Source organism: Danio rerio, chromosome 21 (assembly GCF_052040795.2).
Source record: "Danio rerio strain M-AB ecotype USA chromosome 21, GRCz13ab, whole genome shotgun sequence".
Classification (NCBI taxonomy): domain Eukaryota; kingdom Metazoa; phylum Chordata; class Actinopteri; order Cypriniformes; family Danionidae; genus Danio; species Danio rerio.
In genome coordinates this window covers 3,132,893-3,160,623 of record NC_141041.1, presented here as the reverse complement: position 1 = coordinate 3,160,623, position 27,731 = coordinate 3,132,893, and the positions used below count along the sequence as shown (strand labels likewise).

The window sequence follows — 27,731 nt, the reverse complement described above, 5'->3', positions numbered from 1 at the left end:
ATTCCAGGACTGCATTATAAGAACAGATGGCAGGATTATTCGGGTAGATTCACACACACACACACCCACCCCGTTCACCTTATGAACTCTCTCTGACGGGACACTACTGGGGGAACTAAAGCCAAAACACTGAAACTTATTTAAAACTCTGTTTTAAATTAAATAATGTTGTTAAATAAACTATTCCCCCGAACCCACTCTCCCAGAATTCACTGCATAAAACTTCAGTCATTCATTCATTTCCTTTTGGCTTAACGGCTCGTACACACTGAGACACTTTTCGTTTGTGTTTATCGTCAGCGTTTTTCGAGACGTTTTTCCGGATTCAAACCCAAGTGATTTTCACTGGCGTCGAGCAGAAGAGTACGCAAAATCACTCCTTGACGTTAGATGGCGCTACACAACTTTAAGCTTCTGACACCCGCTTGTAACACAGACAGAACGTTGACATGCTTGTTGTTAAAGGGCCATGAAACCCCCTCGTTTCAGCAGGGTGTTGTCACAAAAAGTCAGAAAAGTCCAGCTCTGATTAGGGGGGAGTGTCGGAGGAACTAAAGTGGGATGGTGTGGGAGTGTCTATTTGGGCACACGCGAGTTTCAGAGTCAAAATATACACACACACAAACACACACACATGGAAGAAAGTGATGGTGTTTACATGGACATCTGTAGTCGAATTATTTGCCAAATTATTAAATGGTGGACTTTAACTGCAGTTTGGCTCTTTCATTCAGGGAATTCAGTCATGCCCCTCGCGACAAACGAGATATTTGATTCGAGGAGCTGCTCTAAGCGTATATTTTTCATGCAATGTTTGATACCACACGGCTAATGAAAGAAAAAAAACCTCAGCATTTCCCGGAAACTTAGATGCACACAGCAGGTAGTGTCAGAGAGCCGCGTGTGTTATTCCGCTCACAAAATACGGTGAAAACCCTACACGAGGTTAAAGTTTGGTTGTGGTGCTAACATGTTTACACTCTGTGCAATAGTTAGTTTGATACGAACAAACTGAATAAACAAAGAGCACTGGTCGCTCACTTACCAAATCTGTAGAGACAGGACAATCACCAGCAACTAGAGCTGCGTCTTTATTGAGAGAAGACTACAAGCGAATCCGCATCTCAGCGTTTGCAGATGAGAACAGCTCTCAGGTAAACAATAATCCTCCTTAGACACGTAAGTTATTGTTGTCGAGCGTCGCGTACACTGTTAATCCACACGTGACTCCAGCTGCGCTCTCACAGAGAGAAAATGAAAACAAAACTTCACTGCAGCAAACTATAAAAGCAACACTTCACGCTTGTTTTGCCAACACAACGTGGCGTCTCTGTCGTCTAAACACTGTGACAGTAATGAATATTAATGAAGTTACACAATAGAGCGCGCTGATTGGTTTGAACCAAGCCTTACTCAAGCATTAAAGCATCACACTGTAAGACGTAATAAGACACACTCTGACACAGATGTCCAGTCTGCACGCTGGAATACACGCTATTATGTCATGACCGTGACGCAGCTTCAAAAATTTGTTTCAAAAACAACCAGTTTACACTTTTTAGTGAAATATAGGTGTCCTAATAGTGTTTGTAGCAGTGTGGGACACATATACAACTGTCAACAGCTCAAAAAATGTGTTTTGGTGTTCCGTGACCCTTTAAAGTTACTGGCGATTCGAACAAGCATGGATGGTTCAAGTGGCAGCTTCAGCTCTAGCGATGAAGAAATGACTATTGTTCACCGGTGCAATAAGCAGCTCCACGTTCATATCGCCTCTGGGCATCTTCTTCAATGTGCGCTCGCATTGACAGTTTTGCGCTTGAGTGCCTCCAAGTGTCGTTTACTGTAACTTCAGCAGCTCCATGCACATGATCAAAAGTGCCAATCTGATTGGTGGAGAAGGTTTTGACGCGGTGTGTCAAAACAAAAAAAAAACAAGCAGGAGGCGTTTCTTTAAAAATGATGCTTTTATGCCTGCCATTTTACGCGTAGGTGTGCATGATCACATTGGCGCCCATTATTTAGTCACGAGGCGTTAAACGTCGACGGAAAATGTGAGCAAAAAGTGTCCCGGTGAGCATGGGCCATAAGGCTAATTTATACTTCTGTGTCAAGCGCACACATATGCTCCGGCGCAGCCTACACGTGGTCGCATAGCTCTTGCCGTGCTGTCGCGGATTTGCAAAAACTGCAAAAATAGGAACCTTCCCGGACGTGTCTCGCAGTCTTCAGAAACGTCTACGGGACTACGTTTTCAGAATGAGCCTGGGTCGGAACTATCCCTTTAACTCAGGGGTGTCAAACTCAATTCCTGGAGGGCCGAAGCCCTGCACAGTTTAGTTCCAACCCTGCTCCAACACACTTACCTGTAGGTTTCAAACAAGCCTGAAGGACTCAATTAGTTTGATCAGGTGTGTTTAATTAGGGTTGGAACTAAGCTGTGCAGAGCTGCGGCCCTTTTGGAACTGAGTTTGACACCTGTGCTTTAACTCATTTCTGTGTGTGAAGTGTTTATCTTACACAATGATTTCCTAACTAGCTAGATAAAACTTAACACATTTCACACACACACATTTCTCTATCACCTCATCGTTAAACATCTTCACATGCCTCAAGGTCCAACATTCAAGCTGTGTGGTTATGTAATATTATCATCAGCCATGCACACTGTAAAAAATATCAGTTGAAGCTGCTGTTTGCAAGTTTTTGACTCTTATGAAGCATAAAAATACCAGAATATGTTTGCAGATAATAAGAAACATGCTGAGTGAACATTGTTGTTTGTCATTAAAACAATGCTGGAGTCAGATATCCTGCTTTGTAAATGTGCCAGAACGGCTGTCTTTGATTGTCGGACTCTAAATCAGAGTCTCCCTCAACTATCCATATCAGGGGTCACCAATCTTGCTCCTGAAGGGCCGGTGTCCCTGCAGGGATTAGCTCCAACCTCCTCAACACACCTGCCTGCATGTTTCAATTATACCTAGTAAGACCAGAGGTCGCTGGTAAACACTCACACACACATAGGACTACAAATCTGCTTACAAATGGACTACATATTCAGTCATGCAACACACACCTGATCCTGATCCTGACTGATTGCATACACACAGCTGATGCTGCTCAAGTACTAATTACACACACATATAAACAGCACAGAGACACTTACTGTTGCTGAGTCTTGTTATCTGTAAAGTAGCACTACAATGTGTTCTCCTAGTCTTGGTTTCCTGTGTTTTGACCTTAGCCTTGTTTACCTTTTGTGTCCGCCTACCTTCTGACCTCTTGCCTGTTACTCCGACTACGATTCTGGACTGTCTTCATAAATCTGCTTGCACCTGTATTGACCATTGCGTGCCTGACCACTGAATAAACCTGCACGTGGATCCAAACCTCATTTGTCAGTGTCACTCCCCGTGTTACAGATGTAATAAATATGTGATATGAGGAAACCTGGACCATTACAATTTCTGTATGTAACATGGATGCCAGCCACTGTATAATCATTAGTAGTAGTTCCAGCCCTAGTAGCAAAGAATTCTGGCCCAGATTTGGCATAAAGCTGGCACAGCAGGCATTCATCCGGCACTGGCATACAGCATGTGGGCTGAACATGGCCCGGGTTTGGCAGAGGTGGCACCGTTTTTAAGGCGGCACACAAGATTTGGGCCAGATGAAAAACGTAGTATTTGGCCCAGATTTAAAAATTTGATAAGTGGGCCATGTGAGTTTGGCCAGTCTTGACCCACATTTAAAATACACTAAAATCATTTTTGAGTAAAGAAAAAAAAATTCTACCAATCAGGTCACTTTGAGAAAAAGCGTGCCCATAGTGTGCCTAAAGCGCATCACTCCATGGGTTTATCAATTTCATTGCAATCGTGACACACCAACCTATCTGGCCCAGTTCAGGCCCAGTTATGAGTTATTTACTTGGCTGAGACTTGGCCCAGATATGGTCTGTGTTTGGCCCTTGTCTGGAAGCCAGATTTGGTCCAGTCATGTACCGTAATTCACTGCGGCATGTGGGCCAAGCCAAACCTGATTGTGTGGGCCAGAGCTGGGCCGGAGAAATTTTGCTATGTGGAAGAGGACATATACCCATATAGCAAAATTTCTCTGGCCCACACAATCAGGTTTTGCTTGGCCCACATGCCACAGTGAATTACGGTACATGACTGGACCAAATCTGGCTTCCAGACAAGGGCCAAACACGGACCATATCTGGGCCAAGTCTCAGCCAAGTAAATAACTCATAACTGGGACTGAACTGGGCCAGTAAGGTTGGTGTGTCACGATTGCAATGAAATTAATAAACCTATGAAGCGTTGCGCTTTAGGCACACTATGGGCCTTGTTTTTTCTCAGTGACCTGATGGGTAGAATTGATTTATTTAACAAAAAATTATTTTTATGTATTTTAAATGTGGGTCAAGACTGGCCAAACTCTTGTGGCCCACAATCAATTTTTAAAATCTGGGCCAAATACTACGTTTTACATCTGGCCCAAATCTTGTGTGCCGCATTATAGACGGTGCCACCTCTGCCAAACCCAGGCCATGGTTGGCCCACATGCTGTATGCCAGTGCTGGATGAATGCCTGCTGTCAGCTTTATGCCAAATCTGGGCCAGAATTCTTTGCTACTAGGGTACAGTTGGTTCGTGGGGGTTAACTCGACCAACGTGATAAACAGAAACTTTATCAGCGTTTCTATATGCTGAATATTTAACAATTAAAATGATACCAAAATCTTGCAATTATGAGATCCACATCGTAAAAGAGATAGAATAATAATAATAATTATAACCCTGCTGGAAAATGCAGCTTAAACCAGCCTAGGATGGTTGGCTGGTTTTAGCTAGTCGACCAGGCCGGTTTTAGAGGGGTTTTAGCCACTTCCAGGCTGGTTTCCAGCCATTTTCCAGCCTGATTTTAGCTGGTTAGGCTGGGAGATGACCAGCTAAAACCAGCTTGACCAGCCAGGCTGGGCTCCCAGCCAAAACCAGCTATCTCCAGCTTAAACCAGGATGGTCAAGCTGGTTTTAAATGGTTTAAGCTGGTCACTTACCAGGTGAGGCAGTGGCGCAGTAGGTAGTGCTGTCGCCTCACAGCAAGAAGGATGCTGGGTCGCTGGTTCAAACCTCGGCTCAGTTGGCGTTTCTGTGTGGAGTTTGCATGTTCTCCCTGCGTTCGCGTGGGTTTCCTCCGGGTGCTCCGGTTTCCCCCACAGTCCAAAGACATGCGGTACAGGTGAATTGAGTAAGCTAAATTGTCCGTAGTGTATGAGTGTGTGTGTGTGAATGTGTGTGTGGATGTTCCCCAGAGATGGGTTGTGGCTGGAAGGGCATCCGCTGCGTAAAAACTTGCTGGATAAGTTGGCAGTTCATTCCGCTGTGGCGACCCTGGATTAATAAAGGGACTAAACCGACAAGAAAATAAATGAATGAATAAATGGTCACTTACCAGCTAAGACCAGGCTGGAAATTGCTGGAAACCAGCCTGGAAGTGGCCAAAACCCTTCTAAAACCAGGCTGATCGACCAGCTAAAACCAGCCAACCATGCTAGGCTGGTTTAAGCTGGATTTATCAGCAGTGAATAATGATAAATAAAAAAGAAGGGTATATGCTACAGTAACATTTGCAATAGAAAAGAGGAGTTTAGTTGTTTGAGTGTATTCATAGTTCTGGTTGCTTTTCGACTTGAACGTTGTTGTGAACTTCTCAACTTCTCTGTCTGGCTCACGGAACCAAAACTGTTGTGAAATTCTAAGATGAGACCAAAAAAAACAGGGAGAACTTTCGGGTATCTTCAAAGCAGAATCCTATAATAAGTCAAACTCAGTGTCGCTGTGCCGTCATCGAAAGAACTCTCAACTGGTGCGGCAGACACTCAGTTTAAATACGTTTTTACAGACATTGATACATGTAGGTGGGGACAGTCTAAAACAAAGCATGCAAATGAAGTGTTGTTGTCGGCAGGGTAAATTGCCTCTCCAGATAAGTACCCATTCACGATACACTTTAGCATTAAAAAACAGTGTGCACATGATGTTCTGGAGACAACACCCATCTGACCAGTTGACCGGCTTGACCATTTTTTAGACAATAGACACAGCTGTGCTCAGGCCCGGATTGGCTAATCGTGACCACCGGGAGAATTCCCGGTGGCCCGGTCCATTTTTTGATCGTGAGGGCCGGTGTCCCTAGCTGCTTGCACTCTCAGCAGTCGCACTTATTTACATCTATTTATTTATTTGACCATAGCTTTACTCTTTTTATTTTTTATTTTGCCGCAGCGCCGCTTTTCTTATTTATTTTCTCGCAGCCCCGTAAGCAAAATGCAGCCTGCAGGTTCACTAACGTTAATGATGATGTAACGTTAACTATCATCATTCGACCGCAAACACCGAATTCGAATAATTAATATTAATGAATAATACACCTGCTCAATGAAAATCAGATGATTTACTACATTAATAAATCTGACATAACTTGATCAGAAATCTAAAAAGGGGAGAAAAAGATTAAGCTATAAATAGAAAGTAATACCGTGTCTTGCAGATCACAGTCCATTACTTTTTTTTATATTCTCGCTGCATTAGCGCTATAGCGGACCAGTGATAAACACGTTGCGTTTCTACGCCGTCCAACCCGTGTTCGAGTCTTACCTGGAAAATTATTATTATTATTATTTTTTTTTTTTCATTTTTATTGTTAAGACATATTACTGTTAGGGCTTTTGAACATTTAAATTTCTAAAGCAGCTGTTTTCTTAAAAAAGACGTGATAGTGTCACTAGAAACTCCAGGGCTGAAAATGAGTCCCACTCCGGCCCTGACTGTGCTTTGAAACTGACAAATTGCATTACTTTGGAGGGCTCAGGAAACTGAGAGATTTTAAGATCTGTCACACCCTAAAAGACAAAGAATATAACTTTTCAGTTATATATAGATTATTTATATTCCCACAACGTCTTTAAGGGGTTCTATCTGTCCATTCAACAGTTTAACAAAGTAACTTTAATTGGCATTTTAGTAGGTTAAAATAATACAGTATGATGATAAATAATATCTAGAGAAATGAGTCTGTAAAATTTATTTCAAGGTTTTTGTAGCGTAATATACAACACCAACCCAGACAATATAGCCCTGCATATTATTACAAATGTCCATAAAAGTCACCTTTTTTAACTTTTTAAGATCAGTTATTAGAAGAAGGATGAAGGTCCCATAAATAAATGAGGTTGAAAAATAAAAACATGAATCACAAAATACTGAAAACTGCCAATTTACAGATATATTTTACGGAGCAGTCACATGCCGAAATCCACACTAAACTGAATTAAACCGAATCTTAACTGGACGCTTAACCAAAACGCCCCATTCAGCTCTGCAGAATGGAGAAACATGTCTGATTCCTGCTTTTCTGAAAAAAACCCTGTTAATCTGGAGCGTGAGGGGGAGAAGGAGGAGCTGTGCTGGACTAATGGAGGTCTTGATGGAGGTCTTGTGGTCTCCTTCACGGGTCTTATGACCGAAAGCAGGCTCTCAGCCAGAGTCGAACACATGACCCGCCTGAACACCGTCCAAAACCAGAGAAAAGCTTTTTTTTTTCTGGAGAACAGAAGTGTGTACGGCTGAGGATTTTCCCTCTGGGATCTGTCTTGCAGGAAAGGGTTGGAATCGATTATTTTATAACTTCAAACGGCTGGAATGTTTGATTCATAACACACACAAAAACATAAGAGTCAGTGTCACAAGATCACAGAGTTAAAGGGATAGTTCACCAAAAAAAAAAAAATAGAAAGCTCTGTCATCGTTTATTTACTTCAGTGCAATTCAAGTTTATTTACAGCGCTGTTCACTATAATTGTTTTAAAGCAGCTTTACAAAAGGAGCATGTTATTCTCTTTGAACCACCAGCAGGTTTCCCTAAGCCCAACCGATAGTGTTTTCAAAAGCAATCCAAAAAAAGAAAAACTGCCTGACTTTTACCACATTTTTATATTTTACCACATTTTCACCCTGTTATTTACTTGTTTATTTAGTTTTTTTGGCTTTTGTTATTGTCTTACCTGCTTTTTGGAACTGTTCTTCACCAGACTGGAACCTTGTTGTTGTTGTCAACTGCTGGCTGTGTCTTAAATCCAGCAACGTACATGGTGAGCCACTGGACAAACCAACTCAGGCTCATTCTGGAAACGTATTACCGCAGACGTTTCTGGAGACCGCAAATTGCGTAGCTGGAGGTACGTATGACTGCATTTAATTTTTTTAAGCGAACGCTATGTGGCAGTGTGACGCCGTTCCCTTCTGCACTTCCCGGCTGGGCGCTTACCTCCATGTGGAGGGCATTCCCGCTGCAACCAGTTTGTCCGGTTGGCTCATCATGAAGACCGGGTTCAAATCCAGGGAAGAGTAGTTTCAGAAATCAGGTAAGATTAAGTAAAATAAAGTAAATAAGCGAACAACAGGCTGAGAATGATGTCAAATCTGAAAACGTGGTCAAAATCAGACGAGGGCTTTTCTTTTTTTGGACGGCTTTCTTTTAAGGTGTTGGTTGGGTTTGGGGAAGTAAGCGGGGGGCTGGTCATTCGGTAAAACCGCTTGAGTTTAGGGAAGGAGGAGGGTGGGTCGGCCGAGAGACCCGTTACCCAGTCAATCATTCAGCCAGTCGGACGGACCGTCGTCGACAGCGGCCTCTTGTGGGTTAACACGAGAATGGCGCTCGCGAGAGACGTTCAACATGCGAAAAAGCGCGCACATCGGACTCTCTCGGATTCGTGAAAACAAAAACTGCACAAATACGTACCTCCCAGGATGTATTTTGCTGCCTCCAGAAACGTCCGCGGAAATACGTTTCCAGAATGAGCCTGGGTTGGGACAAACTAGTAACAGCAGAAAAGCTGTCCATATGGAGGTAAGCAGTCAGCTGGTAAACGAGAAAAGGAACGACGTCATACCGCCCCCTAGCGTTCATTTTAAAGACAAAATGCAGCCGTACGTACCTCTGGCTATAATTCACGATCTCCAGAAATGTATATAGGGCTATGTTAATAATAATAATAACAATAATAATAATAATAATAATAATAATAATAATAATAATAATAATAATAATATTAATAATAATAATAATAAAAATAAATAATAATAATAATAACAACAATAATAATAATAATAAATAATAAAAATAAATAATAATAATAATAAATAATAAAAATAAATAATAATAATAATAATAATAATAATAATAATAAAATAAAAATAAATAAATAATAATAATAATAATAATAAAAAAATAATAATAATAATAATAATAATAATAATAATAATAATAATAATAATGTTGCATCATTTGCTGGAAACAAAAGAAGATATTGTGAAAAAGGTTGGAAACCTGTAACCATTGTCTTCCATAGTATTTTCCTGCTAAGGAGGGCAGTGGTTTTCAATGTTTTGATCTGTTTAAAATATCCTCTTTTGTGTTCAGCAGAATAAAGGATCAAATAAAGGTTTGTGTCCACTTGAGGGAGAGTAAATGTTTGGGTGAACTTTCCCTTTAAATCGGCATGATGACTGGAGACGCTGACTGGAAGTCTTACGCAACAGATAGGCCTATTACCAGGTCTTGAATTTTAATCACTGAAAAGTCCCCAAGTGAAAGAGGTTAAAACAAAGTGTCTGTACTGCAACCATGAGTAATAAGATCATGTTCACTGCCTTGCCAAGAGCATCTGACTCATGTTCACATGTGTCCTTCAATCCCATGAGCAAACCAGATGGACAAATAGAGTAAATGTGCACTTGTGGGTTCAGTGGGTGAAAGATGAAGAAATAAAAACTGAAAGAGACAAATATGAATTTAAAAAAAAAAACTCATAGACATTTATTATATACACTGTAAAAATCTGTGCTCTGTTAAACAGAAATTAGGGGATAAAATAAACTGGGGGGCTAATAATTCAGGGGGCCTAATAATTCTGACTCCAACTGTATAGATGAATATAATTCATTCATTTTCTTGTCAGCTTAGTCCCCTTATTAATCCGGGGTCGCCACAGCGGAATGAACCGCTAACTTATCCAGCACGTTTTTACGCAGCGGATGCCCTTCCAGCTGCAACCCACCTCTGGGAAAAATCCACAAACACTCATTCACACACACTCCAGACAATTTAGCCTATCCAATTCACCTGTACCGCATGTCTTTGGACTGTGGGGGAAACCGGAGCACTCGGTGGAAACCCACGCGAACGCAGGGAGAACATGCAAACTCCACACAGAAACGGCAACTGAGCCGAGGATCAAACCAGCTGTCCAGCGACCTTCTTGCTGTAAGGCAACAGCACTACTGCGCCACTGCTTCACCCTAGATCAGGAGTCATCAACTATATTTGTCAGAGGGCCAGAGTTTTACCAGACAGTCTCCTTGGGGGCCGGACTGCCAAGAAGAAAATCAAATAAAAATCTAATTTTGGCTTAAAATTATGTTTAATGTTTATACTTTTTCCATTTCATTACAAACTGAAGGCATTTGATTCAGGCTCCCATCACCTATACCAGAGTCAATCACTAAGAGTGATAGAAAATTCTCCACAAATGCGGTGAAAGGTTATTTATTTACCATGCTGCTTTAAGTTGTCCTGTCCTGTACCGAGGAGTCTGCTAGTTTCAAGCATGTTGTTTAGACTTAGAAATGAAAAACAAATGTTAAGTAAGGGCATGAGGAAAATTATGCCTCACTTTTTTTTTTAACCTGTTTGAAACAATAAATGCTTAACGCCGCATAGTCTGTCCTCATTTCGGAGTGTAGCCTTAATATAGGCAAATGGTAGTTATTCTGACAAGAGACTCAGTTGTTGTTATTTTTAGTTGCTTTAATAGTGTGGACCACAATTTTCTTTTTGATCCTCACAGGGCCGGCCCTTGGCATAGGCAGTATAGGCAAATGCTAAGGGCGCTGTACATCCAGGGGGCGGCAGAAATGAGCGGGGGTAAGTTGGTTTTGTTTTCAATATTCCTGACGCACATTCAGTGATAGATGGCAATAACTCAAAAACCTCTTACCCTAAAAAGATCTAAAGTGTGTTTCCTACAAAAAGACAAAGCTGGTTATGTTTCACAGCTGTCTTTTTCTTTTTTTTCGCTCGATATTACGAGCACTGCTCCGTTTAGCCGGGAGAGCCGAGGTCGCGCGAAGTGGAGCTCTCCGTAAGGGACCGTCGGAAAAGTGCTTCTTTTTTTCGTTTTTTTTTTTTTTTTTTTTTTGCTCTATCCTGCTTGTTTTATTTTAAACACAACTAATTTTCTCTTAAATGAGCACAACAGTTCCTAAAGTAGTCGAATGCTTCATTCATTCACTTATTATAGATCTGTGCATTCTTACATTAACACCTCTGTTATCAAACAAAACACAATGAGAGATTCATTTGCTGCTCTTCACTAAACTATAGTAACTTTAATGAATATGCAAATACAATTAAAAGTGTAATAGATTTTATAGCTTTATTTAATTTCTGGATAGGCCATTGATTTTAATAGGTTAAACCTTTTATTTTATTGTCAATATTTTCTATTGTTTTCTATGTATTCTATCATTTGAAGCTATTTGTTGTCCCATATTTTCACATCCCAACGTTGATAGATATGACATAACATTGCTAATCATTAAATAGCTATAGTTCTATCTGTTAGTGTTAACATCAGCTAATGTTATGGAAGGGCATAGATGTTTTGGAAAATAGTAATAGTAATGTAACTACCCCATCATTCCTTCCTTAAGCAAATGTGTAAATATTAGATCTATTCAGCAATAATGTTAACTGCATTGGCATATTTATCTGACATTTTCCCAGCTTGTAGTGGTCGATCAAAAAGCTGTTTAGTTTCTTATGACTTTACACTAGCAGTGGAATTTACTGCGATGTGACGGGGCGCCACCTGAAATCTTGCCTAGGGCGCCAAATTTGTTAGGGCCGGGCCTGGATCCTCACAATTTTGGAATCCAGTCGCAGGCCTGATTGAACAGCTCAGCGGGCCGGATTTGGCCCGCGGGCCGCCAGTTGATGATCAGTGCCCTAGATGAATATAATATAATAAATAATTTCTAATAGTGCTGTCAAAAGATTAATTGCAATTAATCGAATCCAAACTATTATTCATTATTTTGTATGCAATTAATAATAATTAATTATTTGACATGACTAATTTAATTCGTTCATTTTCCTTCAGCTTAGTCTTTTTGTTCATCGGGGGTTGCCACAGTGGAAATTCAAATGAGATTATTAAAAAAGAGGGCGGAGCTACAAACACCTGTGTGCCAGCATAGTGGCAGATTTAAAACAGGACTGAGTAAGCTGATTATGCTAATGAGGGAGCGATCATCACTAATGGGCGGGACTTTTCTCCTCTGATGACACATACAAAGGGAGAATGTCAATCAAAGTGTTTCTGCAGACTGCTGATAATAAAAAAATAGAATAAAATATTTACACACTTTTGTGTTTAAACCCCTTATAAAAGTGTTTTTAGCATAATAAGTCCGCTTTAATGACAAAATTAATGAGGTGGTGTTGTGGAGTAACGCATTATACCACAGTCTGCGCTCCCTTTCTCCAGCTAGCAGAGTAAAGTGACCTGAATAACTGAGCTTCAGTCACCGGGGAATGACACACAGATAATGGGCACAACTGCTGTGAATGCTAAGACATTCATCAACCAGCTGGAAGACACACGATACTGTGTCTGAGTGGGTTGTTTTAACCCAGTGTTTGTTCAAATATAAGCTAACCCAACCATTAGGTTAATGTTTTCGATTAATGCTCCTGTGTAATGCATTGAAATGTGTATTATTTATACGATGTTTGATGTAACCTCAACTGAAACATGGAGAGAGAGCGGGACATATAGAAGCTCCTCCCTTTTAATAAAAAACAGCCAATTGCAGTTTTTCCAATTTTTATCACAGCTCTGCCAGTGGGAGTGGTTGAGATCAAGCGTATCAAAAGAAAAGCATCTTGAAGGGGGCGGGGCATGTCAGACACTAGAGAGCATTTGATTGGTTAGAAGATTTGATTAGAAAATGAAGTATGATGGGGGAAAATCCATTTTATCAATGCTAATTTTGGGACTGTTTTGGAGCACACTAGATTATAGATGTCTTTAAAACTAACATACTGATACTACCAAGTAGCAAAGAATTCTGGCCAAGAATCCGTCTTTAAGGCGGCACATAAGACTTGGGCCAGATCAAATGTAGTATTTGATCCAAGATGTTAAAAATGTATATGTGGGCCTCATAAGTTTAGCCTAATTTGACCCACTTTTAAAATACATTCAAATTCTTTTTGAGCACCAATCGGGTCGCTTTAAGATAAAGCATGGCCATAACGTGAAATGCTTCATGGATTTATCAATATTGCAGTCGCAACACACCAATATATCTGGCCCAGTACAGACCCAGTTATGGGTAATTAACGTGGCTGAGACTTATGATCCATGTATGGTTCTTGTATGGAAGCCAGATTTGGTCCAATCATGTATCGTAATTCACTGCAGCGTGCGGGCCAAGCAAAAGCTGATTGTGTGGGCCAGATCTGGGCCAGAGAAATTTTGTGATGTGGGTAATTTCTCTCTATATATATATACATATATACATATATATATATATATATATATATATATATATATATATATATATATATATATATATATATATATATATATATATATATATATATATATATGAGCAATATCACACGAGTACCAGTGCGATATGGCTGCATATCGGCACTGGTGGGAGGCGTGCGTTGGCACGAGGCAGCAGGCCGAGTGCCTTAGTGCCCCCACCAGTGCCGATATACAGCCATATTGCACTGGTACGAGTGTGATATTGCATTTATACAACAGTTTGACGGCATAATTGTGTATATAAAAACAAAATCAAACATGGAGAGTCTCGAAAACCCTTTTATATGAGGAACTACTTTATTCTGGATTCAAATCATAAGCTGACAGTTAAACAGTTGAGCAAGCATCTTTTAAACTTTAGGTATAGTGTCTGCTTTTTGCTGGCTGTATGTGGGCGGAGTAATACACAAAGGGTAAAGAGGCTGTAGGAGTTCTGATATTACAGAATATTGCACGGCTATCAGCCAATCAGATTTGAGAACCAGACAGAAATGTTGTATATATATATATATATATATATATATATATATATATATATATATATATATATATATATATATATATATATATATATACCTGTTCAAATGACATCATTATTCAACCAATTTACCTGATTTCTAGCCCTAAACTGCTCCTGTCACAACTCTTTTACCAAGTGTTGCAAGAACCAAAATTAAAATAAATTAAAAAAACAACAACAACAATAAGAATCATGAGGAACACATTAAATAATGTTTCTTGGGTACTCTGTAATGAAATACAAGTCAAAGTAAATTTGGAAATCACTACATTCTTTTTTCATTTGCATTTTGTATACTGTACCAACTTTTTCTGATTTGGGGTTGTAAATAAAATAATGTTTTACAAGTCAAAACATAGTAGAAGTTGAGATTAAAACACATGCACACAATAAAAAGTTGCATATAGCTACACTTTGTGTTTATTTGAGGATTAACATTAGAAATTTGTTTACCAAATAATTGTACATTTATTGTACTATTGCACAATGATTCGTACAATCTAGTGGACAAAAAAAGAGATTGGATAGAAAAAAAATCACCATTTTCTCTGTTGAACACATGCCAAATGAACTCTGAACCATGATGAAATGTTTAACTTTTGATATATTAAAACCTTATTGCATGAAGTCATGATGATGGCTCAAACTTTAACGTGAACATTTTTAGACATACACTCGCCGGCCACTTTATTAGGTACACCTTCCTAGTACCTGGGTTGTACCCTCTTTTGCCTTTAGAACTCCCTTAACTGGAAATATTACTTAGAGATTTTGCTCCATGTTGACATGATAGCATTTGCTGCAGATTTGTCGGCTGCACATCCATGATGCCAATCTCCCGTTCCACCACATCCCAAAGGTGCTCTTATGGATTGAGCTCTGGTGACTGTGGAGGCCATTTGAGTACAGTGAACTCATTGTCATGTTCAAGAAACCAGTCTGAGATGATTTGCGCTTTATGACATGGTGCGTTATCCTGCTGGAAGTAGCCATCAGAAGAAGGAGACACTGTTCTCATAAAGGGATGGACATGGTCAGCAACAATACTCAGGTAGGCAGGATGGATCCATGCTTTCATGTTGTTGATGCCAAATTCTGACCCGACCATCTGAATGTGGCAGCAGAAATGGAGACTCATCAGAGAAGGCAACGTTTCTCCAATCTTCTATTGTCCAGTTTTGGTGAGCCTGTGTAAATTGTAGCCTCAGTTTCCTGTTTTTAGCTGACAGGAGTGGCACCCGGTGTGGTCTTCTGCTGCTGTAGCCCATCCGCCTCAAGGTTGGACGTGTTGTGTGTTCAGAGATGCTCTTCTGCAGACCTCGGTTGTAGCGAGTGCTTATTTGAGTTACTGTTGCCTTTCTATCAGCTGGAACCAGTCTGGCCATTCTCCTCAGACCTCTGGCATCAACAAGGCATTTGCGCCCACAGAACTGCCGCTCACTGAATATTTCCTCTTTTTCAGGCCATTCTCTGTAAACCTATGAGATGGTTGTGCGTGAAAATCCAAGTAGATCAGCAATTTCTCAAACACTCAGACCACCCCGTCTGGCACCAACAACCATGCCACGTTCAAAGTCACTTAAATTCCCTTTCTTCCCCATTCTGATGCTCAGTTTAAACTGCAGCAGATCGTCTTGACCATGTCTGCATGCCTAAATGCATTGAGCTGCTGCCATGTTATTGGCTGATTAGAAACTTACGTTAACAAGCAGTTGGACTGGTGTACCTAATATAGTGGCCAGTAAGAATATAATTCATTTGCATGATTTGAAAAATTGCAACAACAAAAAAAAAAGTTTTCTTTTATTTACTTAATATAATACAGTCATTCTATTGATTTGGAGCTCCTGGTCATGTGTGCTGATTCACATGCTTGCCCTTTCCACCAGAGGTCAACAGGAAGAGGAAATTTGATCACACGTTTCTGTTTGCTTAGCAGTTTTATAAATCTGCACTACAGGATTCTTCCATTTATCCAATGAAATATTTTTTTCCTAATGCATGTGCCAACGCTGTAATAAACCAGTGTTCATACTGGAAGACGCAACCTCACAGAAAACATATCAATCTAAAACAACATTAGAGATCTGTTATTAAGTGTTTTATTGCATTTTAAATCATCTTAACACACAGCAAAGAGGGAAATCTAAGTCATCAAACCACATTTGGAGTATGCTAATGTTAAGTAACTCATTGCTCACATTTTAGGGTTAGTGCTTTAAGCAAACTAGTGAACACCCTAGCTTAAAACTAAATACAAACAAAGCTGAACCACAAAATGACATGCTAAATAATACACTACGACTTAGCAGATGCACAGGCCTGGAAACCACCCACAACATCACTGTTTATAATGTATAACTCATTGTTTTTATGATAAAAAAAACTGAAAAATTAGTCAAACCTGCTGTAAAACTGGGAATAAACCAGGAGATGATCAAGCTATAGACCAGGGGTCACCAAACTTGTTCCTGGAGGGCCGGTGTCCTACACATTTTAGCTCTAACTCTTATCAAACACACAACAAGTGAACTAGCTAATCAAGGCAATGGGTATACTTGAAACACCCAGCAGGTGTGTTGAGGCAAGTTGGAGCTAAACCCTGCAGGGACACCGGCCCTCCAGGACCGGGATTGGTGACCCCTGCTATAGACCATTTTAATGTGGTCATGTCATTGGCCCGTGAACATTTCCTGCTTGTTATCAAACTATTTCATAACTGTAACAAGTGGCAATTTAATCACAACTTATTGTTAAAACAGCCGTTATAACATTATTTATCAATATGTGGCTCTTTTCTGGATTCCTGGAAGCTGTAGAAATTAAAAATGTAAAACAGGAATTATGTTGGGACCATTGTTTTGGTGTACATCCCTCAAAATGGTCTATAGCTGTTTAAAGTGGATTAACCAAAAGCCATTTAGCAACCAATCAATAACATGTGCAAAAACAAAAAACACATTTATTCAATCCAAAATAAGCTCCTAATAATAATAAATAATTTTTTTTACATTAAATATTCACATTTTTGCATAGAATACTATTGGTATTTGTCAAAAAACGTGGTTAAATCCCAAAGTTTGCTTTTCTCTTCAAAAAGGCTCTTGTATTTACCTAAATATTGAATAAGGTTTGTTTAAAATGAAACCTTTTTTAATGTTTGTGTATGTATGTGTAACCGAGGCCAGCTAGTAAGTGCTGTGCAGGTTAACCTCACTCCTCTGACCTCTAAAGGTGCTCTAGCGACAGACGCTAGAGGTCATGGTCTTTAGCCTCCTTGTTAGAGCAACCAACTCCCATGCGGAAGATCGCCGGTTCGAAACCAGCTCGGAGAGGGTTGGGTGGCGTAGGACCGGCGGAGTTACATTGGTGCCGTGACCTGGATGGGAGTGAGGTTTAGGGGGATGAGTGTAATGGAGGCCAGCCAGTAGGTGCTGTGCAGGTAAACCTCACTCCTCTGACCTCTAAAGGTGCTTTAGCGACAGACACTAGAGGCCATGGTCTTTAGCCTCCTTGTAATGCTGTTCACACCAGACGCGGAACGCGCGGATAATTCGCGCGTAAATAACCGCGTGAACATTTGAGTTTACTCGCTTCATTCGCGCGTCAAATTCACTTCAGAACAGATGCGGATTCGCGTGATGGGCAGGGCTTCTGTCTACCCGAAGACTCTAGCTTCATAGCTAAATGGCTAACATGGATTTTATGAAGAAAATAACAGTGTTTATGTGCTTTATGAAGAAGGAAAAACAGCGTTGATACGTTTAGGGTCGTGTCTGAGTCCACTACATGCTTTCAAAGGTGCATCCAGCTCTGTGAGCTCATAAACTCCCCCAGAAACTGAACCTGGATGACGGAGGCTTTCAGCGGTGCTTCTGACTGAGCCAAGCCGAGTTTGATGAACTGTTGTCGGTGAAGGTTTTACGTCACAATCACGCCCCCACAAGAGCAAGCTTCTGATTGGTTAACGCGGCGCGAATGTACGCTGAAGTTCAGATTTTCGAACTTGAGATATTCGCGCGAAACACTCGTTAAGCGCGTCAATAGCGCAAAACGCTCAATTCGTCCCGCGCCATTCGCGCAATTTTCGCCATTCGTGCCGCACCATTCGCGCATATCGTGCCGCAGGATGTCTATTCGCGCGTTTGCATTAACTTAACATGTAAATCACTCGCGCATGAGGCGCGTTCGCGTCCGGTGTGAACGCAGCATTAGAGCAACCGACTCCCATGCGGAAGGTCCCCAGTTCGAAACCAGCTTGGAGAGGGTTGGGTGGCGTAGGACCGGCTGGGTTACATATGTTTGTAAAGACTACTTGTAAGGAGTATTTCACATGCTGTTATGGAAAAGAAAATCAGATGTTAGTCTGACAATAAAGTTTGTATATTGTATTGACATTTTTATATAGAATATTATTTATATTCACCCAAAAACGTGGGTTCCCTATTCTTTATTCTCTATTTAAAAAGAACACAGAACATACAGGACAATAACATAACATCACATTGAAATCAAAATGAATTCAATATAAAAAGAAATACAAATAAATTACAACATTTCAAAGAGAAGATTAAAGACTTTAAATTAATCTTTTTGCATTGGTATTTTTAGTTTCTTTTATCGTACACAGCTAATGACCTATTTCTATTTTAAAGTGAGTACAATTAGTTTTTGTTTCACTGCCTATTTACATTTATGAATAGAAAATCCATATATAATGAGCAAATTAACAATGAAGCAGATTTTAAAATCAACAACATTCTCATAAAACATAATCTTTTTCTTTGAATTCCAATTCAATATTCATAATCTGCTTAACAAAAAAGAAAAGATCACACTTGCGTATAAATACTATTATAAAATAAATGAACAATACTCTCTTCCTTACAGAAAGGACATTTTAAATCAACATCTTTACAAAATTTTGCAAGTACCTGTTTTACCAATGCAATCTTATGGCAATGTGTAACTTTTTGATTTAGTGGCTAATTCGTATGAATTCGTAAAATCTAATTCTAATTCATACAATTTAGTACGATTTGCTCATCACCCAATGATGGTTGGGGTTAGGGAAGGGGTCAGGTGCCACCCCTCCTTTTTAAAATCATACATTTTCGTACGACTGAACTCGAATTCATTCGAATTAGCCACTAAACTGACAAATTGTAAAATACTTACGTTTCCTCGTGAGATCAGGCTAGTTTTATAGGATAAGTACAATGAACTATTTTAAAGGATACCTCTCTAACTTTATTTGTTATACAAAAATGTCTGGAGATCTTAAAACTCTCCTTCCAGTTGACATCTTGAATTTGTGATCTCCAAAAACCAGAGGCTGAAGGAACACTGACAATCCGGGAAATCATTCTAAGATAATTATTATAAATTTTTTTTCTTTTATATTTATACCTTCCAATTTAAAACTAAAATCTAAATTTGTATTTTGAGTCATGTCATTTTCTAATAGTTTCTTAAGCTCTGAGGGAATAACATTAGTTACCATCATATACTCTTTGACAGGTATATAAAGGGAACATTTTCCTAGAAACTCCAAATAGGTATGCACATGACCATTAATATTTAAAAGTTGTAAAATATATCATTTTTAAACCAATTATTTAAAAAAGAGATTTATTTCGGTGTGTATGTCTATTATTATAAAATAAGAGTTAATATTGTCAATCATCCATGGTAACAATGCATGCTTGTGAAAATTAGAAAGCTTTATGGGAAGCTTACTAATATTAAAATTGCTTATTCAAAAAGCCTTGTATTTGGTATTTACCTAAAACTCTATAGACTGTCAATCATTTCGGAGGAGAGGCGGGGCAAAAGTTTCCATTTAAGGAAAAAGCAGCTTTGGTGACGTCATCCAGTAGCCAGCCAGCGCCCCTTGAGCTGGAGGAGAAGAAGCGCGCGCCTCCGCGGCTGAGGATGATGACGTCGAGTTCAACTAAACCACATTTAAAAAACAAAACAACCGTGGGAAAACGTAGAGACGAAACTAATTTTATTCACGAACATTAATTCATTCTCGTAGCGGCTGAGAGTGAGCAGCAGAATCTCTCTTGGCAGCTGATGCTGATTTAGAGGGCGTTTTTTAGAGTGAGTGAGTGAACGAGCAAGAGAGAGAGAGAGGGGGGGCGGGTGTCTCTCTCCCTCGCGCAGCCTCACACACACACACTCACATGTAATCAACACACGGACGGTTTACTTCCACATTTACCGCTTATTTTCGGGATTTTCTGGATAAACAACACTGTAATCGATGCGAGGCCTTCAAACGGACACTCACCGCTGATTCCACGGCCGCGTTTCTTCAGATTTCGTCGTTTTTCGCCCTCGGTGGAGCGTTCGTGCGTTCGTTGGAGTCGTTATGAATTCCAGCCCGCTTCCAAACGGCAGACTCCTACCGGACAGCCAGAGCTGGAACTCCTCCGGTTCCGACGAGGATCTAGACGCCGATCCGGGACCCGGACCGCACGGTGGGGTGGCAGAATTCAGCGGGGTGCTCAGCAAGGTGGGTTCAGCTCTCGAGCATCGCCTCCCAAACCAGAAAAGCCAATGTTTTTAGTGTGTGTTTCCACCTGATCCGATGTAAACAAACGTCAGTCAGTTGGCCGAATGTCACGGAGAAGGTCTGAAAAGATACTATAATAAAAAAGTGAAGGAGGATCGCTGTGTTTGATTAAAATGGCGACATTTTCACGACGATTACACATGTGTGTACCTGTTTCACATTACAGTATCATGCACCATGTTTTACTTCAGATCCGTTGCTCAGTGGTGACTCTCATTATGCTCTCATTACTGCCCAACCACATGGGTTTCACAATTAAATTATGCACAAGTCAAAAACAGGGCATCAATACTTAACAATTTGAATAGATTATTGTTTTCTCGTATTATAACAGGTTTGTTTATTCATTTATTTTATGCCTCAAGGTTCTTTTAGTATATATATATATATATATATATATATATATATATATATATATATATATATATATATATATTATGTGAGCCATAAATGTCTTTCTTCGTGCTCGTATTTGTGTAGTCACTCAGTATAATTGAGAAGGGATGCAGCAGGTTAAGTGCTGAAGCTGGAGTTAGACGGGGTTACTAGAGTTCATCTGCTCGTCTTGTCTTCCTGATGGGATTAAACGAGAAAACCTCTCCTCATGACTCAGTCAGCCGATCATCTGCTTTTGTGATGAGAAGAGCATATTCCACGAGAGATTACACTGTTATTCCACATGATGACCTGAACCCATCCCCCAACTGGAGGATGTTTATAAATTCAATAATAAAACTCTCAATGATGCATTGGACAAAGTCATGCGTTTATTTTCATGAATCAATATGGTTGCGTGCATGTTGGTTAACATTTGGATTAGATTTCAAATGTGTGTTCATTTATAGTTCTTAAGCATTTCTTGTCTCTATATATAATGATTTTGATTAGTTTTTTAATTGGTCATAAATATAAATAGCTGATTTTTACTGTACTCCAAGTAATTTATTTTTTGGAATGGTCTGTTAATGATGCTAGTAATATAGGCTTTTACAATATATCGTTTTAACATTGATATTGCGATGTGTGAGTCTATAATAATAGTCACATCGCAGCATCTGTACTGCAGAGTCACGATTGTAGCTGACCAGGTACAATTCATTTTAACCATAATACAGTGAAAGCTTATGGATTGTGTCTGTTTTAAGGCCTGTGACTAAGCAATTTTAAAGTAGAGTTTAAAGCATTTGAGCACAAGGAATTATTCCATTTTTAACCAAAGGATTACTTAATTATTTAAACAATACAGACTATACAGTTTTAATGTGCACTTGATTATTTTATTTCTGTACCTGAATACTTCTAGACTTTCTTTTGATTTGTATATTTGCTCTACTGTATTGTCTATGTTTGTAATTGGTTTTAAAATGATTAAATCTTTTAAAATTTTTTTCAAATTTGGTAAAATACTCTAATGTATGTATTTTTCCTAATATTATGCAGCCCAAAAATAGTAATTATAATCCCATACTTATTTATCCTTCCATCTTTTGCTTTCTCCTGATAATTGTGACTTTTCTGTTCCCTCCACAGTGGACTAACTACATTCATGGATGGCAGGACCGCTGGGTCGTTCTGAAGAACAACACGTTGAGTTACTACAAATCCCAGGACGAGCGGGAGTATGGCTGCCGTGGTTCCCTCTGCCTCAGCAAGGCTGTCATCACAGTGAGTATCCTGAGGAAAGATCCCTTCAGACAGTCGTGGGAATTTCAGAGCCGAGCCAAAATTAGAATGATGGTGTGCATTCAAAACGAAAGCTTGAACTGGTTCATAATTGTTACGCTGGGAAGTGTAGGACTGGATTTGAATGGAAGTTAGCATGGATTGGGTATGTAATGTTTTAGTCTCTGTTAGACATCTTTGTTGTCAGTTCACAAAACAAAATATGCCTTGACAGAATACAAGTATTTACTGGGTGAATATTTGAACAATCAGCATAATAATGTTTAAAATAGTGGAAAAATCCCACATATTATATTATATTATATTATATTATATTATATTATATTATATTATATTATATTATATTATATTATATTATATTATATATTATGTTATATTATATTATATTTTATTATGTTATATTATATTATATTTTATTATGTTATGTTATATTTTATTATATTTTATTATATTTAATTTTATTTTGTTATATTTTATTGTTATATTAAATTATATTATATTATATTATATTATATTATATATTATGTTATATTTTATTATGTTATATTATATTATATTTTATTATGTTATGTTATATTTTATTATATTATATTTTATTATATTTTATTATATTTAATTTTATTATGTTATATTTTATTGTTATATTAAATTATATTATATTGTATTATGTTATGTTATATTTTATTATTTTGTATTGTATTATATTATATTATATTATATTGTATTGTAATATATTAAATTACATTGTATTACATTATATTATATTATATTATATTAAATTATATTATATTTTATTATATTTTATTATGTTATATATTATATTATATTATGATATATATTATATTATATTATGTTATATTATGTTATATTATATTATATTATATTATATTATATATTATGTTATATATTATATTATATTATATTATATTATATTATATTATATATTATGTTATATATTATATTATGTTATATTATATTATATTATGATATATATTATATTATATTATATTATATTATATTATATTATATTATATTTTATTATATTTTATTATGTTATATATTATATTATATTATGATATATATTATATTATATTATGTTATATTATGTTATATTATATTATATTATATATTATGTTATATATTATATTATATATTATGTTATATATTATATTATGTTATATTATATTATATTATATTATATTATATTATATTATATTATATTATATTATATTATATTATATTATATTATATTATATTATATTAAACACTTTCAGAGCTGAGCCAAAATTACAATGATGGTGTGCATTCAAAACGAAAGCTAGAATTGGTTCAAAATTGTTACGCTGGGAACTGTAGGACTGTATTTAAATGGAAATTAACATGAATATGTAATATTTTAGACACTTTTAGACATCTTTATTATCAGTTTTATGATAAAGGCCTTATTTTTATTTCTCTTTTGCTATGGCAGCTTTGGAAATATGATTTTTGTTGGCAAGTATTGATGTTTTAATACCCATTTAGAATACAAGTGTTACTATGTGTTTATTAACATGGCGTTAGATGATGGTTTTAGGTGTATAGGTTGTATATTCAGTTCAATTCATCTTTACTTCTATTGCGCTTTTACAATGTTTATTGTGTCAAAGCAGCTGTACATAGAAGTTCTAGTAGATTGAAATAGTCAGTCCAGTTTTCAGAGTTGAAGTTTAGTTCAGTGTGGTTTAATTTTCACTGCTGAAAGTCCAAACACTAAAGAGCAAATCTATTGATGTGAAGCTTCACAAGTCCCAAACCAGGCAGGCCAGTGGTGACAGTATAGGGTTTTCATATTGGTAATGGATGATCTAATTTAATAATATCAAAAAAGTATTCGTAAATGTTATGTGGGTTTTATATTTTACATCAAGGGAGTTACATTTTAGACACAATATTGTCTTATTTTGGTTTCACCAATGACAGTTCAAAGAAAGCAGGAGCAAATTTGTGCATCCCAATGCGAAGGGAATTTTGTTCCTGGATGAATCTATATTTGAACCAATTATTTAAGTCAAAGATGCATTCATTAAGATGATCGCTTGCTTTGTTTTTATAAATGAATCAGTGGTTTTGAACAAATTATTTGAATGAAGGATGCAGTGAATCACCTGCTGTACTGTATTTTTTTTTATCAGTGATCGACCTTAACCAGTGAAGATACAAAACACACTCTTATAAAAAAATATGCCAGAATACAAATATTGACTCTGTGCCTATTTGAACACGCAAAATATTGTTTAACATGGTCAAAAAAAAACCATATTTTGTTATATTATATTGTATTATATTGTATTATATTGTATTATATTATATTATATTATATTATATTATATTATATCATATTATATTCAAGGTTTCACCGACTAGTCGACATTTAATGCTCTGCTGCGACACTTTTTGATTGACGTCAAATAGTCGCGCTGGGCATATCACGTGGTTTGAGCTGAACATCATGGCAGCTGTACACACAAATGTAGGTTCACCGAATGTAACTGCCCTCGGATTATTGAAATTAATTTAAATGTTGTTTTTCTTCTGTCAGCGTCAATGTTTTACCTCAACTGTGAGTAAACTTTAAATCGTCAGCCAGTTAGATTGCGTCATGCAAATACCCTTGGGCAGATAATAGCCAATTGTGTTTACGCAACCCGGGAACAGTAATGTGATTGGCTGTTGTCCTCTGTGACATGTTGACATGCTTTGTGAACGAACCGTACAACACACCGAAAGAAACTGTCGAGAGTTGTGGCAAACTTTGTGTGAACATCAGCCCAGGTAAACTCGGGGAAGATGCATGTAGTGAGAGGAGATGTCTGATAACCAAGATGAGCAAGTAACCGTGAAAAAGGCACGACTTGAGCAAGAGTTTAAAGCGAATTTTGACCTGCGCTGTAAAAACGGTAAAATCTGCGTTGAGCAAGTCTGACAGAGTCGACGCCTTTTGTTACTCCTGCGTTATGTTGTTATAACCTGCCATGAATTGCACTAAATATATCTGTTATTGTTACATTTTTAGTAGTCCGTGCACCATGATCAATGTGTTGACTGCATTTATTTTGCACTCAAATTAGCCCGGATGCTAATGTTGCACTATTTACGAAATGAACAGTGTTGACCATGCATTAGTTGTCCACTAAGAGTCATTGGTAATGTTGAATTGTTTTGCAGTGTATTATGAGCTGTCAAACAGCATTTGTGTTTATGTATTTCACTGCAAATAATTTGCAAACTGTGGCATGTTGCTAAATGTCTGCATCTTCGGTTTTATTGATGACTTCATCAGCAACTAAATCTGGAGTCGTTCAACCCCTAATTATATTATATATTTATTTAGTGATTTAATTCGTTTTTTTTTTTTTGTAGTTGAGTCAATTGAATTTATTTTTAATCAAAAATATTGTTTTCACTCCTCCTATTGGTTATCTGCTTTCTGTATTGGTCAAATGTCTGTTTCACTGCATCTCTATAAATTAGATTTGCCATTATGCCTAATGTAAAATGATTAGCGCTGAGGCAGTAGATGTGCTGAGAGCTGGTTTTTAGGGCAGAGGAAAGGAGAAAAGAGATTGACGGAGGACAGACACAATCCTTTGCCACAGGCAGCTGGCCAGAAACAGACAGACTGTGCTCTATTTTCCCCCTCATTCATGCTAAAATCACACTTGCATGCACACACACACACACCTGCAGAATACAATGCGAGCCAATGTGTGTTTTGGTTTTTAACCTGTCACGTTTGGCTTTTTAGAAGTGTCAAATATTTATGCATACATTCAGTATCTACTGTAGGTGCTTGAGTAACTCTGTTGAATACATAATGCTTGATTTAGATTGAATGTAATCTTATTTGGCGCAGATTACGGCTGCTTTATACTATGCGATATTGCAAAAGTTTTTTCAAACATTAAACATTTCCCTACACTGTAAAAAAAAAAAAAAATCTGTAGTTTTCTGATTTATGTTTTTATCTGTTATTTTTCCCTATTTGTTTATCCTTTTCAATTGCATTATAGGACTTTGATCTTTCTTCCAACAACTTTTAACCTTAAAAAGCTCAAAAAAGTGACTTATTAACATTTTGAGTTGTTTAAAGTGCTATATTGTCTGAGTTGGTGTTGTAAATTACGCTACAAAAAACTTGTAATAAACTACCAGTACTTATTTCTCTCTATGTATTATTTCGTACACATTATATTATTTAAAACTACTATAATGTCACTAAAAGTCTCTTTGTTAAGCTGTACAGTTGAATTTTTAACATTAAAAGTCGACAGAGCAGAGATCAACCTCCCATAATGCCATTCACAACTGTGAATAAAATCTACAGTTAATTAACAGATAATCAGAGTTAGGGTTGTAACGGTATGAATTTTTCACGGTATGATAATCGTCTAAAACAATACCACGGTTTGACGGTTTCGCGGTATACGGTATGTTACAAATGTTACAAAATAATAGAACAGTGAAGCAAATTTGACTTTTTCCAAATAATATATTTTTAGTTACTATAAACAACACCACTTACAATGAACAAATAAAAATAAGAAAATAATAAATAATGTGTCAAAGTCCAAATAAAGTCCAAATAAACATGGTGCAAATCCTCAGTAAAAAATAGATATAAATATTTACTATACTATAAATAGTTACATAACGAAACTAGATTCAATATGGAACATCCTTAGGTTTTATGTGCCAGCATGGATATGGTTGTCTGTGGATATGGATTTGGATGTGGTTGTCTGCAATGCAGACAAACAGCTGCATCTTCATTTGTGTCTTTTGAAAACAGCAAGAGCAGCAGTTCGTCTTTGCTGTGTCACTGTTTTGTCATGTTTCTGTGCTGCTGTGCATGCAAAAGTACTTAGTATGAGAATTATTTCATGCAAAACATTTTTTTTTGCGTTTTATTTAGCCGCACATAAATGTATGCCTATCTCTCATTCCGTGTTGTTCAAAAAGCTTGGTCCACAAACAAAAGCGAAACCTATGCTTATTGGTTGTGATATAGCGAGTTTGAACCAATCTGGGCATGGAGGAGGGACATTGCATCAATGTATCATGTCTGATTTGTCCGGAGACACAGTGACAAGCGTTTCTTTGTCAAATCAGCGTTGTCAAATTTTGATGACGTAACCGCACTGATTCCGGAGCCTCTGAAAGTCCGAATGTTATGTGATACAGCACTGGAAAGCTGAGATTCTCTTCTTTATGCCAAT

At 37.6% G+C, this 27,731-nt stretch overlaps 1 protein-coding gene and 1 long non-coding RNA gene across 7 annotated transcripts in view; one reads left to right on the top strand and one right to left on the bottom strand.

Annotated features, from left to right (window-relative positions):
- Positions 1 to 27,731, bottom strand: part of LOC147838686 (uncharacterized) — a 1,589,207-nt gene that overhangs the window by 518,578 nt on the left and 1,042,898 nt on the right. The gene's annotated exons all lie outside the window — the stretch shown is intronic.
- The window catches only part of cert1b (ceramide transporter 1b), a 355,936-nt gene continuing 348,593 nt past the window's right edge, over positions 20,389 to 27,731 (top strand). For all 6 annotated transcript variants that reach the window (XR_015519789.1, XR_015519788.1, XR_015519790.1 and 3 more), the window contains exons 1-2: positions 20,389 to 20,730; positions 22,321 to 22,455. Coding sequence is in view for 3 of the 6 variants with exons in the window: in XM_087300502.1 (XP_087156628.1) it covers positions 20,587 to 20,730; positions 22,321 to 22,455 (279 nt within the window). In the remaining 3 variants the exon portion in view is untranslated. The remainder of the gene's footprint in view (positions 20,731 to 22,320; positions 22,456 to 27,731) is intronic.